The sequence below is a fragment of the Anguilla rostrata genome, chromosome 7 (genome assembly GCF_018555375.3).
Source record: "Anguilla rostrata isolate EN2019 chromosome 7, ASM1855537v3, whole genome shotgun sequence".
NCBI classification, from domain to species: Eukaryota; Metazoa; Chordata; class Actinopteri; order Anguilliformes; family Anguillidae; genus Anguilla; species Anguilla rostrata.
The window spans coordinates 1,558,351-1,577,700 of record NC_057939.1 but is presented as its reverse complement, the minus strand read 5'-3'; the positions used below and the strand labels follow the sequence as shown (position 1 = coordinate 1,577,700).

Below are 19,350 nucleotides of genomic sequence, written 5' to 3'. Positions count from 1 at the left end.
TCTCATCATCTAAAGACTCCACCACATCCGTCCCCACCCCAGAATGGGGAAAAGATTTATAGATTAATATTGATGCAACCCTCTGGAAACAAATTTGCAATAACATCTTCTCGATGACCAGCAACCCCAGATTACAGATCATTCAATATAAGACCATACACAGAACACGCATAACTCAACACAGGATGCACTTAATGGGTTTCACAGACACCGACATATGTCCCCAATGCACTCTCAACACCACAGACAACTAATTTCACTCAGTATGGCTTTGCACACCAACCCAAAATTTCTGGAATAACATAATAACTACCATATCCTTGGGTCACAGCATTCCACTTTCCCCTTCCCTCTGCCTCTTAGGAGACCTCACACCCATCAGTCACCTACACAAATACCACAACGCCATACTTATCACCTTGACCATTGCAAAAAAGACTATATTGCTCAACTGGAAAAACAGACACAAAATAATAACATCACAATGGCTCAATTTGTTAACAGAACATCTCTCAATGGAACAAATCACTGCATCTAACAAAAATCAAATATATAAATTTCATGACATCTGGGCCCCCTTCCTGAAAACTCTGAATCTGCCAATGAACTAAGACCTCAATTTATTTTTTAAATTTAATTTTTATTTATTATTATTATTATTATTATTATTATTATTATTATTATTATTATTATTGTTGTTGTTGTTGTTGTTGTTGTTATTTTATGTATTTATTATTATTATTATTATTATTATTATTGCATATTCATGTTGTACATCAGTACCTGTTTAGATTAATTATAAATCTACAAGGTCTGTCTGTCTGCATGTCTGTCCGTCAGCCTGGCTGTCTGTCTGTCTGTTCTGTCTTGACTAACACTATGTAGCGGCGGGTGGGGTGGGGGTGGACAGGGAGGAACTGGGGAATGTAATTTCTGTTTTTGTTTTTTTGTATATACACTTTGTCTTTGTTCTGGAGTGATGACACCAAATAAATAAATAAAAAATAGATATTAAAAAAAACAGTCTAAAGTGTGGATCCAATAAAGTTCTCTCTGGAGGAGAATTCTGTTAAGCCGCGTTTCCACCAAAATTACCCGGAACTTTCAGTCCCAGGAACTACTTTACCAGGAACTGAAAGGTTCCTTCAGCCAATGGTTGTCTGCGTTTCCACCGGGGTCTAAAGTCCCGCGAAGATTAGGCAAATTAGCCCACTGACGTATGAAAAAGCGACGTTGTCGTCGGTCCATCTGTCATATGATTTCTTCTGTAACCCCATACTACCACCGTAGTAGCCTACATTATTTTCTAATAACCGGGACAGCCCGGAGGGGTTTATTTCACTTATATACAACGGGTTACCAACAATGACTATATATGGTTACTTTTGTATTTATTGATTTTCATATATCCTCTCAAACACATTATGTTTTTATGCGAACATTCGCTTTCATGTCTTGAAATCCGAAGCGACAGAATGCATTCACATTTATATGTATAACTGGCAACAACAGCAGAAAACATGCACACGTTGTAAACAATTTGCTGTTTGATTACTTTCTCGTCGTCAATTCCATATAGGCTAATGGCAAAATGACAAGAATAGAACGAAAACTCGGACTTGCATGAAAATGTAAATTAGTAGTGGTACAGCCACCGTTTGCTTTCCTTCGAAGTTACTGCTAGCCGAGCAGCGAAGTGTGCCCTCCAGATGCGAACCATGCACCATAAATTAGTCCATAGTCTTCCTGGTCTTTTCGTGGAATTGAAAAATGGCAGTAAAATTGAGTAAAATTACGGCAGTCTGAAAAAGCTAAAGGGAAGATTACTAGAATTAACCTGTTATTTTACCCGGATAAAAAGTGCGGATGGTGATTTCCAGTTTGCTTGTACTGTATCACCAATGTTAATTATGCAGAACTACCGCATACCTCACATAACTGTATCAAACGTTTTGAGTCAATTACAACGGGCTAACAAAGAAAATCCGGAAGAAAATATTCAGCAACCGAATTAATCCATTTGAATGTTTTGGTAGCCTACGTAATATGCTGTCCCAGCACGAATGCTTAGCATTTTATAAAACGAATACTAAAGCAAGAAAAGAACAGAAGAGCACACGTTATAATTCCAAGACGTTGGCAGGCTATAACCAAAACTAGGCTACTGCGCCGCATAACATACAAGTTTGATTTGAAGTTATTATGAAAATAAATTGGTTTGCCGCTGCATATTTTCAAACATGGCGGGTAATGGCGGAAAATAAATACAACACAAATGCTGCGAGTACTCGACCAATCAGAAATGTTCAGCGCTGCAAGCTCCACCCAAAAGGTTCCTGTACTTTCGGAAAGTACTACCCCCCAAGCGTTTTGGGGGGTAAAACAAAGCCCCCAGAACTAAATTTAGACCCTAGTTCCTGCGGTGGAAACGCACTGAGTTCCTCAAAAGGTTCCTAGTTCCGGGGTAAAGTTCCTGCGGTGGAAACGCGGCTTTAGTGTCACCACCTCTGGCAGGAATGTTAATTTTCTCAATGCCAAAAAAGCGCAGGGAGGAAAATTTGTTAAAATCAACGGCTACTGGGTAATCAGGATCATTGCGCCTGATGCTACTCTTATGTTCACTTATCCGTTGCTTCAAACATCTCGTGGATTTACCCACATAGTAGAGGTCACAAGGCCACCGGATAGTGTAAATTATATTTTTAGTATGGCACATAATGACGCCTTTTATGGGGATCCGTTTACCAGACCTGGGGTGACAAAAATCAAAAGTTTTAAAGGTGTTATAACATTGGGCGCAGCTGCCACACAGGTGATTACCATCCCTCAAATTTTACTGTACAAAGAAAATTTCCACTTGTGGACAATAAAGTCTGAAGTCAAGGGATAGCAAGGATTCGGTATGCCAGGATCTGTAGTGTTTTTCAGGTGTACAACTGTAAATATCCGGGACTTTTCTTGCAACATATGTTTGCAGGCTAAAAGAGATTATAGGTCTGATTGAAACGCCCCTCTTCGTTCTCTGAAATAGAGCCATGTGCCCCTGAGAGGGTGGAAGCCACTGATGTGAAGACCAGATCAGTGACTCTGTGCTGGGAAAGACTGGTCAGCATGGAGGGAGTTTCTCATGAGATCCACATCACCTACAGCTGTGAGGGACAAAAGCCCAGATTACAGATATGTGCACCCAACACCACCACAGCTGTCCTTTCTGATCTGAGAGCTGGGATGGAATATACTTTCAACATCACTGCAGTCCTTCCAAACGGCATCTGCAGCAAGACCAGCTCAACATGCATACAAACAAGTGAGTGACCAATATATACATACACATTTGGGAATTCATATTCAGGGGCCCAAGAATGACGTGCTGAAACTCTATTGTGTTTGTTCAGATTTTTAGTGGTTCAAGCCTGAGGGGTTTTCCTGTGAGCTTATTATTATTATAATTTTTTTTTTGTTCACCTCAATTTTGCACAATTTCCTGTGAGATTGTACATGCCAGAGGCTTCAGACTTGGCAGCAAAGTTCATAATTACGGATGGTACCCACATATGTAATGTTTCCGCAATAGCCCACATGGTGGTGAACTTCTGGATGTTCGAGTTTGCTGCTCTCCTGCTTGATTGCTTGTGTCTGACACACACTTCCTGTTTGTTGTGGAAAGAGTGAGAAGTGTTTGAAAAAGTTTGTTACAGGATTGTATTGTGCTTTCAAGTGTGTTTTTGATATTATTTTGGGCTTTTTGTTTAAACAAAACCCCCATGTTACAAGTAAGGGAAGACAGTTTTGCTCCTAAGGTGAAAATCTTTGTTGCCGTTCGGGGACAGGGCAGCTTTCCCACTGTTTTTCCTCCATTAAGCACTCGACTAGGAAAACTAGCCGGTTAGATAATTCAGCCTCCTCCTTGCTGAACGCAGGTTTTTTTGTGTAGTGTTTGAACACCCCAGGAGCAAAATATTATTGTAGTTAGGTAGTTTGCCCTTATTGTTACATGCTAACATTAGCTGTAGTTTCTTATAATATTATAATCTGGTTCCAGGTAGATTTTTGTTGTAGTCTGTTCTGAGATAAACAAAATATTTCCTAGTACAGGGGTTCCTCCAGTCATTGCTATTTAGTAAAAAGCTAGCCAAGTTCGATATGTTGCCTGCCTGGTACCCAGGTAGGAGATCTCCTGGAGCGTGTGGACAAGCTCCTGGCCAGAGCAGGGAGGGATCCAGTGGTCATGGTTCACGTAGGAACCCATGACATAGGTAAAGTCAGGTTTGAGGTTTTTTCTGGAATACTACCGGTACGTGTAAGTAGAGGAAAGCAACATTTTATTTGGAGGTTTAACACGTGGCTACAGATCTGGTGTAGGAAAGAGGGGTACAGGTTTATGGGGCACTGGGACTCTTTCTGGGACAGGGGTGACCGGTACAAGCACGACAGGCTGCACCTGAACCGGAGGAGAATTGCTGCACTGGGCCAGCGTATGCTTAAAGTAGCACAGGATTATTTAAACTAGGAACTTGGGGAGCAGGGAAGTCAGAACGTGAAAAGGTTAAGGAAGAGCAGACTGCCAGGATGGAAGCTGTCAGGGCTTCCTGTAATAGTGTGAACACTGAAGTCTTGTTAAAGCAAAGTTGTAGTAAGGGTGGCTTGGGACGGTGGGGGTGAGGGAACGGGAGAGGATGTGTAGAAGTAACAGTCTGAAATGTCATTGCTTAATGCTAGAAGTATAAAAAATACATTTTTGGAACTTGAGGCTGCTACTTGAGGGGTTATGACATAGTTGGGATTACAGACACATGGCTCGGAGATGCGGATGGGGATGAATATAATATAGAAGGGTACTGAAGAATGCTTCTGTTTTTCGTCTTTAATCAAAATTCTGTTCGCTGCTTGTTGCTTCCAGTTGCGTTCAGGAAAGAAAGAGTCTTAATCGAATTTGATGGTGAAAGACAGTTTAGCTCTTTAATGTGTGGTTATAGGTCTGCGTGGTCTTACGAGTGTCTCCAGTCTAACACAGCTATCACTGTGAGATGGCACAAGGTTAAGTACAATCTCTAAACAAATGGTGTATGGCCAGGAGGAAAGGTCACATCAATGTGATAATTCACTCCTGTCCCTGGCCATCTGTGACTCTTTCTATTCACCCAGGGTTGCTTTTCCAATGGCTCTCGGCACCTAAGTCTCGGGGTAGAGCTTGCATTTGAAAGGGTACTCAACACCCAGACGGAAACAGGATGAGTGTGGGGACTTAAACAGATTACAACTTTGAAACTTTAAATAAGACACATTACTGAAAAACACCAAAATCTAACAGTACAAACTCATTAGGAAGGATAGATCCAGTAAGAGAGGTGGTGGTGTAGCTCCCTATGTAAAAGAAAATTTTAATGTGCAGAAAATTCCAGAAATTGACCAGCTTATGCCTAGTGAGGATAAAGCTCATAGGGGAACATGAAAAGGCCCTTAGGGTAGGAGTGTGTTACTGGCCGCCAGCTTCAGACAGTAGTGTGAACTCAACGCTCTTTGGAAAAATAAAACAAGCTTGTCAGGATTGTGAGACTATTATTATGGGTGATTTCAATTACCCTGCTATTAATTGGGAAATGATGACAGGACAAGGAAAATGTGAGGATGAATTTTCAGATGTTATAAATGACCTTTTTTTGGCGCAGTATGTCAATCAGCCCACAAGAGGGAAATCAATTCTGGATCTGGTCCTATGTAATGATCTGGACAGAATTTGTAGCATTGAGGTAATTGAGCCACTTGGGACTAGCGATCATTCAGCAGTTAGATTTGATGTATTATGGCAAATTAACAAGGCCTCCTCTATAGCCAGAATTTTTTAATTTAAGACGAGCCAATTTCAACAAGATGTGAGAAAATGAAAGTAATATTGACTGAGTGAAACTTCTTAACTGCAAGACTGTGAATGAAAAGTGGGGTAGGTTCAAAAGGGCTATTCTTGAGGCACAAAGTAAATTTATTCCAAAGGTAAGGAAAAGTATGTTGAAGTGCTCCCCCCAGTGGATGAACAAAGCCATATGGGAGAGTTTGAGAAAAAAAAACTGTATAGGATGTATAAAAATGACAGCACTGAGAGTAATAGGGCTGAATATTGTAATACGGATGCTAAAGTTAAAAAAGAACTATGGGAAGCCAAGAGGGTCTCTGAAAGGCAAATTGCCGTAGATGCTAAAAGTAATCCCGAACGTTTCTTTCAATACTGTAGTAGGAAAAGGAAAGTCAAAGAGGATATCAGGCGCATCAAAAACGAAGAAGGAGCATTGCTTTCTAAGAATAAAGATAGTACTGATGCCCTAAATAGTTATTTTGTTGAGAGATTTACTACAGAAGAGGTTACTAATAGACTGGAAGGCATATTCAGTACTCAGAAAGTCTTATCAGATATTGAAATAGAGGATAAAGAAGTACTGCATGAATTACTTAAACTAAAGACAAACAAGGCAGCAGGTCCTGATGGCATATACCCAAGAGTACTCAAAGAGATAGCTGAGAACATTTTTAAACCATTGGTAGGTATTTTTAGACAGTCCTTATATATATATATAAAAATTAAAAAAACCAATACATAAAAAGGGGACCATACTGATCCAGGAAACTACAGGCCTGTAAGTTTAACGTGCATAATATGTAAAATACTGGAATCTATTATTAGAGACAAGATGGAAGTATTTCCTAAGGGGTAGCCAGCATGGTTTTCGTAAGGGAAGGTCAAGTCTGGCAAACCTTCTGGTATTCTTTGAAGAAGCTACCAAGTGTTTTGATTATAGCAAGGCGTATGATATTATCTACTTAGATTTCCAAAAGGCATTTGATAAGGTACCACATGAGAGACTTGCTGGTAAAATGATGACACTAGGAATTAGAGGATGTATTTCAGAGTGGATTTGGAACTGGCTTCAGGGTAGAACACAAAGAGTAGTAGTAGGAGTGATATTGTCTGATCAGGGAGCTGTTAGAAGTGGAGTCCCACAAGGATCGGTGCTGGGACCACTGCTCTTCCTCATTTATATCAATGACCTCGACAGGGACATAGAAAGTACATTAGTCAAATTTGCAGATGATACAAAAGTGGGAGGCCCGGCTAATAGTTTGGAAGCTACTAAAGTTATCCAAAAAGATTTAAATAAAATCCGGAAGTGGGCGGAAACCTGGAAAATTAAATTTATTATAGCCAAATGTAAAGTTCTGCATGTGGTAAATAAAAACATTAGGCAGGATTACTTTATGGGAGAAACAAAATATAAATGTGCTCTGTTTGAATAAGACTTGGGAGTAATGGTTGATCAAAGCCTTTCTGGTTCTAGGCACTGTGCTGTAGCAGTAAAAAAGGCCAACAGGATGCTGGGATATATAACCAAAAGTACTGAGTATAAATCCAAGGAAGTTATACTTATCTTATACAATACATTTGTTAGACCACACTTGGAGTATTGTGTGCAGTTCTCAGGACCGTACTACAAGAGAGATATAGAGGCTCTGGAAAAAGTTCAAAGAAGAGCAACAAAATTGATTCCTGGTATGAAAGATAAAAGCTACGAGGAAAGACTTAAGATGCTCAATCTCTTCAAGCTTAGTAAAAGGAGACTCAGGGGTGATTTGATTTAGGCTTTTAAATTCATAAAGCGGATCAACAAACAGAACTACAAGAGATTATTCCGGTTGAGTTCAGTCAGTAGAACAAGGGGACATGAATGGAAATTAGCCAAAGGTAGATTCTGTACAGACATTAGGAAGAATTTTTTCACACAGAGAGTAGTCAATGTGTGGAATAGCCTGCCAGGTCACATAGTACAGGTAGAAACTCTGGGGATTTTCAAGACTAGGCTTGATACAGTGTTAGATACTATCTAGTCTGTAGGTAATCAGAGCACTAATTTAGTTAGGAAAATGGTGAGCATTGTTGGGCTGAACAGCCTGTTCTCATCATTATATTATCTTACATGTTACATGTTATATTTTCTGTAATAATTAAAGGTCAAATTTTCACCCATTTAAAATTCCATAACTCCAACACCGTTTGTCCAATTCATACAAATTTTGTCACACAATCTCTGGAGTAACCTGAATAATGCTGCATCTTTCAATTTAAAGTCTGCCATATTGGATTTTATGCTAATTTTCATATTATGCAAAACTGTTTTTTTCCCTAAGGCTTTTTTATTTCTGCACCCGTTTGAATGGCACTTGCAGAATATGTTCAAGATACCTAAGTACACTTTTTAATTAAAAACCAGCTTGTTGGGATTAAAAGTACAGCAGCTATGAACCAATGGATTGGAGATTGGGCGTGGCCTTAATAAAAATTTTAAAAAGTGCAGCATCTCCGTGAATTTTCATCAAATCTTCAGAAAACATTGATTTTTCGGGTCACCTTTGCTTAACCGTAAGCCATTGCAGTCACCGCAATGAACTGTATAAGAACCAGAAGGGAAACGTGGTCATGTGGTTCCATTCAATTCTATACTTCCTCCACAAGATGGCTACCACGGCCCGGAAATAGAGTTATTGATGAGTCTGCCATGTATTTCTTATCTCATAAAAAACATGTTACTCACACATACAAGACCAGTGCAGGCCTGCCATTAAAAGTATTGATATCAAAATGACGCCAAGTTACGGTACTACAAACAATATAGGCTATCTTGCCTCACCGAAATTAAATAAGATGTATTCCACAGCAGTGCTACCCAATATTTCCTCAATTCTTTCAAGTCACTTTTGGTGTCTAAAAAACGGATTGAAAAGAGGAAAAGAGGCAGAGGAGAAAACGGCGAAATCAGCTGAGGCAGTGTGGGCGGGGCATCAAAGCCACTGTGGCTGCAGGGCATATAATTTTTTGAAGGGCATAAGGCCAAATTGATGGGGCGTGGCGGCCATGGCCCTCATGGCCCCCGTGAAATTCCTGCCCTGCATACTGTATTACGTAACCAGGGATGCAGATGTAAGCGCAGCTGGTCCTGGCTATTGTTTAAAATTCTTTGCATATACATTTTTAGGATTCAGTAAGTGGATTCAAAATGCAAGTTTCCTAAGGAAAGCAAACCATACGTAAACAAGAGCAAAAGTGAGCCACGTGTAAACGAGAGCCAAAGAACAGGTGCCTAGGCAGGTAGGTTTCTTACAGGGAATAAGCGGAAGGGGAGCATTTGAGATGTGGTCCCTCTTCTAAAACTCAGCTCCATGTCATACCAGTGTTTGCTGTGATGGAGATGCCAGCAGCTCTGGCTTTACATGCAGCACACTTGCATTCGGCCTTGGCTATGCAATGTTTTTTCTGCAGTCCCTGATCCATTGTGGATCTGGCTTTGCCATGCAAAGTGCGATTAGATGCAAGCCTTTCTCAGATGTCAACAGAGATTCCTACATTTTTTTTTCATGAAGGTTTTTAGGCTATCCTTAACATGCAAATTAGGTCTCCCAACTGGACACTTTACTTACACTTTATACTTTCACGTATAAAAAGAAGGCGATCATTGTCCAGGCATAGGACATGTCCAGCCCATCAGGCTTGCACTTTCTGCAACATGGTGTGGCACATTGTGCAGACCTCAATGGATGGGAGCCTCTGTGTCGAGGGTCTTGTCCTACTACCTGATTCTCAGCAGTTTGCAAAGACATGTAATGTGAAAATGGTTTAACTCTGTGGCGTATAGATGGTCCATGATTCACAAGCATGAAGTACTGTCGGAATTACTACAGCCTGGTAAACATCCAGTTTTGTGTTGAGGCTGATGTCTCTTCATTCCCAGAATTTGACTCGCAGCCTCCCAAATGCACTGCTGGCCTTAGTATTCCTGCAGTTACTTTCTTCACCTACATCTGGATAAAGTACTGCCTGGATAGGTGAAGCTGTCTACAGCGTTGGGAGTTAATCCCTTCACTGCGATGCAAGGTTTCTGATAAACCTTGCCTGGGACAGGCTGATAAATTACTTCGGACTTTTTGGTACTAATTGTGAGACTGAAGATGTTGCATACTGTAGAGGACATGTCCAAGCTGACTTGCATGTCCTGCTCGCTGGTGGGATTTAGTGCTCAGTATTCCGCAGAGAGTGACAGTAGCAAGCGATGGAACTGAATTAAATGTGAGCGTCGCTTGTAAATATCTTCATCAATCATCATCTGTGCTTAATGACTGGCAGTTTATGAACTTAGATTATTGAGGTGGTGCAAATGGGAAAATTGTTTGAGAAGTGGCTTGAGAAAGAGGCCATTGTGTCGTCTAGCTACTGAATGACTGAAGTACCATGTGAGAAAAGAAGAGGAAACAAACTGATGGCTCAAGTTATGAGCTAATCCTTTGTTTGATGATTTCTATTATTAGAATATTTATTACCAAATATTACCGTAGATAGTGGTATCTTTGTCCAGGATTTAACTGTACAAGTGTAGGTATGTGTTGTCTGTAGATTTTTTGTATTGTAAAGTAACAGACAAAAATAATGAAACCTTTAATAAATGTCCTGGACTTTTTTGCAAAACTGGACGCTTGCAGTATAAGTGAATTCTAAATTTCTTGTTCGTTCTCTCAAATAGAGCCATCTGCCCCTGGAAGGGTAAAGGCCACTGATGTGAAGAGCAGGTCAGTGACTCTGTGCTGGGAAAGACCGGTCAGCATGGAGGGAGTTTCTCATGAGATCCACATCACCTACAGCAGTGAGGGAGAAAAGCCCAGATCACAGATATGTGCCCCCAACACCACCACAGCTGTCCTTACTGATCTGAGACCCGGGATGGAATATACTTTCAACCTCACTGCAGTCCTTCCAAATGGCATCTGCAGCAAGACCAGCTCAACATGCATACAAACAAGTCAGTGACAAAATGTATTCATTTGAGGATGCATATTTAATATTTATACTTGTCATTTTAAACCTCATAAAAATACGCTGAATTATTCAGGTCCTTTTTGTAAGCATTACATTCACATCTATTATTAGTAATTTTAAATGGATTGTGTGTCACTGTACAGAAATGTAATAATGCAATTCAATTTATTTCCCCAATGACAGAAACTAGTCTGGATGAACTGGTGAGTGACTTGGGACTGGAACACCACCTGAAGAACAAGCTGACTCTGAGCAAGGTGCTGGAGATTGATGGAGAGACTTTAACTGATGAAAGAATCCAGTCTCTGAAATCTCTGCCATGGTGTTTCCTGAGGAGGTTGATGATGGTGAATGCGACTGCTAGGAGCGTGAGGTGCGCCTCAAAACAGGACATGACTTCCCAGAATCTGGACAGCTTAATGAACACCCTGTGCAATCCACAGGCCAGCAGCAACAGAGTCAACCCCCTGGACCTCATAACTGCTGTGTTTCTCTGCTCGGATGGCTTTCTCCAGCAGGAGATGGTTTTGAAAATGTCCATGTGCCAGTTCTCTGTGCCTCTGCTCCTTCCTAAGTGTGATACACAGCAGTGCACTTTAATGCTCTGGGCCATGAGGGGTATTGTGAAAAAGTACAAGCCGCACTCTTTGGAGGACCAAAGAGGGTCTGTGGAGGAGAGCATTGTTCTCTCTGAGCTCCCCATGATCTCTTTTGTGAGGCTGGGAGACAGCAGCTTGTCCAAGTCTCACATTGTGAACCAGCTTCTCAGTAGCCCTCAGGAGCACCACGAAACCTTTGTTCACAGAAACATGGAGTGCGGTAACACCCCAAGGAGGATTTCCAATGGGCTGGTGGAGATCAGCTGGTATCTGCCCAGTGGGAAGAGAAACATTGACATCTTCTCTGAGCCACTGGCTATAGCTAACCTCCGTGGGGACCTCAGGGACTTTGAAACTCAGTACGCTTTCCTTTGTCACAACTCTGCTGCCGTATTTGTGTTTTGTGATGATTTTGGGTCTGAATACATTTTTCTGGACTCCCAGCACCTGAAAGATGATTGGTTCTGGATCATCAATTCACAGAGCAAGAGCTTCAATAAAGATGATTTCAGCAGATGTGTTTCTGAGTTAGAGCTAAAACCCAGTAACATCATCATAAAGGGTCCGCAAATGAATGATGCAAGATTAATCAGAAAACTGCGTTTGGGTATCAGTGGAATTTTGAAGGGAAACATGCTCAAAAAGAGTGTTGACGGGATGTCTGCTGTTGCCCATGAGTTTGGAATCCAGGTTGATGAAGATTGTGACTGCTGTAAGAATGGAAAGCAGAAGGCTGATGAAATCACAGGAAGGATATCTGATATATCAAGCTTCAAGGAGAAAGAGCTGCCCTTGCAAGGGACTGCATGGAAACAGCTGGCCAAACTGGAGAAGGAAGAGTGCAGGATGAAAAATGCTGGGGAGAGAAGAATTGAAGTTTACAGGCATGAGCTTGCAGATCAGAAGCAGAAGCTCAGAGCACAGCAGAGGGCTCACAAAATCTCAGAGTCTATGTCCCATTTCATCTCCGCGATGTCCAGTTCCACAGAGGAGCGCAAGTATTTCCTCAAGTGGATGAGGATCAACCTGGACAACCTGTCACGCAAAAGCCTTCCACTCCTTCAGGCGGAGTACAAGGAACAGTGTCAGAATTCCTCAGAAAACAAGCAGCTCATTGCAGACTTGGACAGGAAGATCTCCAGTTGCTCCTTGGGGATGGAGCACTTCCTGCGGGAAATGGGTCAGCTGTACGAGTCGGCCTGCTCACATCCCAAAGGCTTCACCTCTGAAATTCAGCGACTGCCACGTCTGGCTGCTGAGCTGCTGCAGGAAGGCTTTCCTCTGGAGCTGGTAGATGGAGATGCATCCAACATTCCTCTGCAGTGGCTGACACAGGTTCTGAAGGAACTCCATCAACTAACACAGGACAAATGTAAGATCCGGGTGGTGACTGTACTGGGCGTGCAGAGCACTGGGAAGTCCACCCTCCTGAACACCATGTTCGGGGTCCAGTTTGCCGTCAGTAGTGGCAGGTGCACGAGAGGGGCCTTCATGCTCCTCATCAAAGTAAAAGAGGATTTTAAAAAGCAGCTTGGTTGTGATTACATCATGGTTATTGACACTGAAGGATTGAAGTCAGCAGAGTTGGCCCAGTTGGATGACAGTTGTGAGCATGATAATGAACTGGCCACTCTGGTGGTGGGGCTGAGTGACATCACTGTCATCAACATCGCCATGGAGAGCTGCACTGAAATGAAGGACATCCTGCAGATTGTGGTGCATGCCTTCCTGCGCATGAAGGAAGTTGGGAGAAAACCCTGCTGTCAGTTTGTGCACCAGAATGTCCCGGACCTCTCTGCCCATGACAAAAACCTGAGGGACAGGAAGCATCTCCTGGAGCAGCTGAATGAGATGACCCAAGCAGCAGCTAAGATGGAAAAGAGTAGAAACAACAAAAACTTTACTGATGTCATGGAGTATGATCCAGAGAGAAACACCTGGTACATCCCTGGGCTCTGGCATGGCAACCCTCCCATGGCACCGGTGAATGCTGGCTACAGTGAGTCTGTGAATCTGTTCAAGAGGAGTGTGATTGAGCATTTTAAAGAACACAAATCTGGAAAGAGCTCACCACACACATTCATTGAGTTCCTAGAATGGACCAGGAGTTTGTGGAGCGCAGTGAAGTATGAGAACTTCATCTTCAGTTTCCGCAACGGCCTGGTGGCTGATGCTTATGCTCAGCTTTGCACTGAGTTCAACACATGGGAGTGGGCCTTCAGGAAGAGCATGTTCTCCTGGTTAAGCCAAGCTGAGACAAAGGTGTCAAACTTTGGCACAATAGCAGGGCAGATTCAGCCATCCTCCAATGTAAATGACTTACTGAGCAGCCTGAAATATGAGGCCTCTGTAGAACTGGCTAAAGGAGAGAAGCAATTTGTGGACAATCTCACTGAATTCTATGATAGACCAGAGGGACACGTTCACTTGGTTGAGAAGCACAAGGAGGATTTCATGAACTCAGCCAAAGCCATCCGGAAGGAGACAGAGCACTCTGTTATAAACAAGATAGATGCCACAGTGGAGATTAGAAAGGGTATGTTCAGGTTAGAGAAAATCAAGAAAAATCATACAGCTGCAATGGAGCAGAAGGTGCTGGACCTGATTGAGAACTGCAGGAAAAGTAAAGATCTGTCAGATCAAGAGCTGGAGACTGAATTTGAGAAGATGTGGAATGAGGCTGTGAAAGAACTGCAGTTCTGTGGCCTGGAAAAACGAGAAATTGTCCAAGATATCCAACACCAGCTGTGGGCTAACTTAGAGATGAAAGGCAGCTCAGTACGTGAAATGCTGTCCAAAGTGGGTGACTTGTCTGAATGTGGAATTGAGCCATTCAAAGTGAAGAGTAAAGGAATTTTTAAAAAGATATGGTACAAATTTTTTGAAGATGAGCAGATAAAGACACAGAAGATGGTTGATTACATCATTGAGTGCAGCAGGCAGTTTGTAGCTGAACAAGTGAGAAAAAGGTCTGATTACCATAACACATACATGATTGGCTTGTTTCGTATGATAGATGATAACCTGGACAGGCACAGGGATCTGGAAACAAGTGCTGACTTTCAGGCCAGTCTGAAGATCCACATCTGTGGACATGCAGCACGGGAGTTTCAAAAAATGCATTTGGATTTTATCCATGCAAATGATCCCTGTCACTGTCTGGAGCAGTCCAAGGAACAGTACTGCACTGACTTTAAGGACCTGTTCAGTAAAAGAGACCAGTGTCAGAAGAAAGCAGAGGAGTTCACCTACTACTGTCTTGCACCAGCAATGAAGGAATACATCACCAAGTCTCTGGGCCCTGACCTTGCGGATGAAGTGTTGACAGGGCAGAAAGGCATTGATTTCAGCACTCGATCCTTCTTCCAGTTCTCAATCCTCAAGCAGCTGCTTTTAGGGGATAACTTTAAGGAATTTGTGAATTACATAACAAACTACGAGAGCTTTGTGCAGGGCTGGATATTTGAACAGATGGTGAAGCAGTTCTCTGAGAGAGATGGCCTGAGGAACATTGAGATTAAGCACCTGAGGGCGATAGTAAAAAGAATATTGGAAGCCATTACGAAAGCAGAGAGGAAAGCCAGTGAACGAGCGACAATAAGGGATGAGGAGGAGGACCAAAATATTCAGCAGTTCATTCAGGATATCTGTAGTGACCTACAGGAGCTCGTCATCCCCAAAGACCCCCTCAGAGCGGTCCTGGCCTTAAACACTGCCGAGCCAGTAGACTTTTCCCAGTGTCTGAAGGTGCTTGTGGCTGAAATGGAGCAGTCCTTTACTGCAGAGTTTCAGGAAGGTGGGGATGTGAGAACCAGGCTGACTTCACTGCCCTTTCAGCCACAGAAGGAACTGTTTAACAGGGTGTTTGGCTGTGGGAGGCAGTGTCCCTTCTGCAAGACCCCATGTGAAGCAGGCGGCAAGAATCACACAGAGCACTTTGCTTCCATTCACCGTCCAGAGGGGACTGGGTCATACAGATACACGGTTTCGGGTAAATTATCTGTTCATGTCTGCTCTACTAGTGTTGCCAGTGAGGCAAGGTTCAGGTCGAATGAAACAGAGGGGAAATGGCATCCATACAAGGACTATCAGAGCATTTACCCTGACTGGCGCATCCAGCCTGACACCAGGATCCAGGCCTCAGACTACTGGAAGTACGTCTTCAACAGGTTTAATGAGCAGTTTGCCAAGGTGTATGAAGCTAAACCAGCTGACATTCCCCATTGGACAGATATAACCCAAGACCAAGCATGAAAAGCCTGGAGGAATCCTTCCAGATGAAAACAGAGGAGATTAAATTTAGATGGATCTTACCTGTGTGATTCAGTTGAAATTTATTTCAGTGCATTAAGAATCCTCTCAGATACAACGAGGGCTAATCAAATGAAATGCCCCTGTCATCCAGTTGAAATTATGTCTGAGGGAATATAGCCTCACTATCAGGTAATCACAAAAGTGCCAACCATAATTATGAAAAGGCTAGTAAAATAAAATACATAAAAATAACAATTTAAAGGGAGCATTAAATTAAATCATCACTGATGTTATCACTGATACATACATTCCTGCAGCCTTCACTGAGCTGTCCCTTATACTCAGATACAGGTAATACCCTCAACCAGTCATTATACATATAAAACCATATACATGCTAAAAGGTGATGTTACCTCTATCATAACCTATGCAGCTTTTATCTATACACACTGTCTGAGTTAGCATGGCTGAGCTTTGTTCATTATTCCATTGCTTGGATGAATAATCAGGGATGGTAACTAGGCTGAGATATTTTGAGTTTGATTAACTTTGAGACCTCTGTATCAAAAAGAATGCTTTCAACGAAAATACAAATTAGTTTTTATGTTTTTTCTATGCTTCCTATAATGAGTCTTTTCTATTAATATAGCACGTAACCTTCATGTATTATTGGTAATATTATCAGCTCTTCATCACTGCTTGCTTGGCTGTTTGAAGTCATACATTATTAAGTACCTTGATAATCTGTTTACACAATAGCATAGCTTTCATCCATTCATGTTCTTCAAATAGTTTAAGCACATGATTTCTTGTTACAATGTTAAAAGGATTGTTGTTATCACTTTATGAGCCTTTGTTATCACTTAATAAGCCTTAATATAGAGATTCACTGTTCCTGAAAAAAAGAAAATTGATCTATGAGGCCCAAAGATGCCATCCATCCATCCATTATCTATACCTGCTTATCCTGGTCAGGGACGCGGGGCTGCTGGCGCCTATCCCAGCATGCATTGGGAGAGAGGCAGGAATACACCCTGGACAGATCGCCACACACACCATCCACTCATCCTATGGGCAATTTAGAGTCTCCAGTTAGCCTGCCGACATGTCTTTGGACTGTGGGAGGACATGCAAACTCCACACAGAAAGGCCCAGGGATTCGAACCTAGGACTGCACCACTGTGCCACCCTTATAGCTTTCATGATGACTGTTTATTTTTCTTTTTTAGAAAGCTGGATTCAAAATTTGTTTTGCTTTTTGCACTTAGTCAAATTGGTGTATTTCACCACATGTTTGAGCACTTATTACTTGCACAAATGGCATAATCAAAATAAATGTTTAATTTCATCTGAACTTGATGAACAGTCCCTTATTTTCTTCACTGCCTGAACAACTGAGCTGCCTGAAGACAATGGCAGTATCTCCATTCTACCACTAGATGGCAATAAATCCATTTAACATCACATCATTGCTGCTGGCTTTACCTTCTGTCTCAGGTAGCTGAAAATACACAATTTACACTTGTGCCCAATGTAATTACCTGCACTGGGGGAAAAAACCTTTCCATGTTTATCAATGAAAGGGGCATAAAGATGAAAGCTTGAACCTTCTAGTCTTACAATCAACCAGGATTTACATCAGGACTCAGTCACTGGAGTCTGTCCACATTGAGTCAGAGACAGTGTGCTAGACCAGGACTCAACACATTATGGGGGCAGGAGTTAGCTGAGTCAGCCATTTAAAAGTGACCAAAAAATTAGATCAAAGCAGAAATTTACCCAGGATGCACCACACTGCTCCTCCAACAAACTGAGGGAAACCAAATGCTGCTCCAAGACGTTCAGCAGATTCCACTGTCTTCACACATTTCAGAACTACAAAGCAAATGCATAATCACTCATACTTGTATATCCAGCAGCCTCTTCACAAAGTGGAGGGAAGTGTTTCCAATCAAACCCAGAGCTGCTGAGGGGAAAGGGGAAAATCAGTCTGTCCCTGGGAGAATAAATCATTCAGTCAGGGGACAGGAAAAGGGTGATGAAGCTCACAGAAGCTAAAGAGGTGACTCCTGTCCAGGTGAGGCCGGAGGAAAAGGCAGGTAAGCTCAGGCTAACCTGCAGCAGACCATCACAGGACCACTCATCCACATATTTAAAAAAAAAAAATAATAACCTAAAAAAGAAAATCATCTCCTCTCAATGGCACCAGTTTCTTCTGAAAAGATTTACACTATTTACAAGAAACCAGAAACAATGAACTCAAATAGAGAATGCAGTAAATCTACCACCCAGCACATTTAATATGCACCATTGCAACAGAGAATTCAGTAAATCTACCATGCGCCAACCAACAGCTTACCGCTGTGCCAACCACAACATTCTAAAACACCTGACTGTGATGTCACTTCCTCACTCAGCACAGGCCTGATGCTCCTAACAATGGGAAAGTCAATGTGATGACGAACATCAGCACTGTGAAGGGTAAAACGATCCCATGCCCGGAGCTGTGTCCAGATCAATAAGTGTTAAGCACTCAGCTCCTGAAACATTATGTAATGAATTAAATAGTGCAATTCTTTGAAGCAAAACTTGATAATTAATTGCAAAAAGTTTCCACAAAGTGCGGGAGCCATGTTGATTCATAAATGCAGACAAAGCTCTTTCAAGTAATAAATTATGCAACTGTAGTTGTCAAGTACTAAGTGTAGCAAGTATTTAATTAATGATCAGTATTAACTGCCTCTTTTAAAAAATAATTTCAATCTATACACAAAAACATCACACAAGCAGTTAACATTACACAAGCAAGTAAGGCATACCTTTCAATATGGAGCCCCAAGGATGTCGAAGCATACCCATGGGAAAACAGTTCCATCCATCCATCTGTACCCACTTATTCCTGATCAGGGTTGAGGGGGAGGGGGGGGGCTGGAGCCTGTCCCATGCATTGGGCAGGAATACATTCTGCACAGATCCCCAGTCTATCACACACATACCAATGCTAGGAATAGTTCTGATTTATCACACACATACCATTCACTCACACACTCATACCTAGGGGCCATTTAGGCTCTCTAGTTAACCTAAGCAGCATGTGTTCGGACTGTGAGAGGAAACCGGAGTACCCAGAGGAAACCCACGTGGACACGGGGGGAACATGCAAACTCACACAGAAAGGCCCAAACAGGGATTGTTACCAAGGACCTTTTTTCTGTGAGGCAACAGTGCTACCCACTGCACCACCGTGCCACCCAAATCAAACGTACAGGACTGATTTTCTAGTCTTTTTTGTTTTTTTTAATTTATTTATTTTATTCTTCAAAAGTTGTCTTTGCTGCTTTCAAACTCACACTGTTATGTGAACACAATGTAAGAGTGTCTGTTGCTCTGGATCTTTCCCCTGCTCACCCCTTCAGCGAAAGGGGCACCATGCGGAAGCACGCCTGGGGGCACTCACACCTTATTTTACCATTTACAGTGCTCATGTTTGTCTTCACATTGTCTTTCCCATTACTTTGAGCATCTGGCATGTGCTGGGTGAGGTAAGCTGTTGATTGACACTGAGAAATAGAAGTAATCTAACAAAGTAAATACAGTGAACACACACCCCCTGCCCCCAAATGAAACTAAAATGAATACTTGCCT

At 42.1% G+C, this 19,350-nt stretch overlaps 1 protein-coding gene across 1 annotated transcript in view; it reads left to right on the top strand.

Moving 5' to 3' along the window:
- The window catches only part of LOC135258559 (interferon-induced very large GTPase 1-like), a 38,585-nt gene extending 22,812 nt beyond the window's left edge, over window positions 1-15,773 (top strand). The window contains 3 exon segments of the mRNA XM_064342025.1: window positions 10,560-10,835; window positions 11,036-15,700; window positions 15,703-15,773. Of these exon segments, the coding sequence (XP_064198095.1) occupies window positions 10,560-10,835; window positions 11,036-15,700; window positions 15,703-15,773 (5,012 nt within the window).
- The last annotated feature ends 3,577 nt before the right edge of the window (window positions 15,774-19,350 follow it).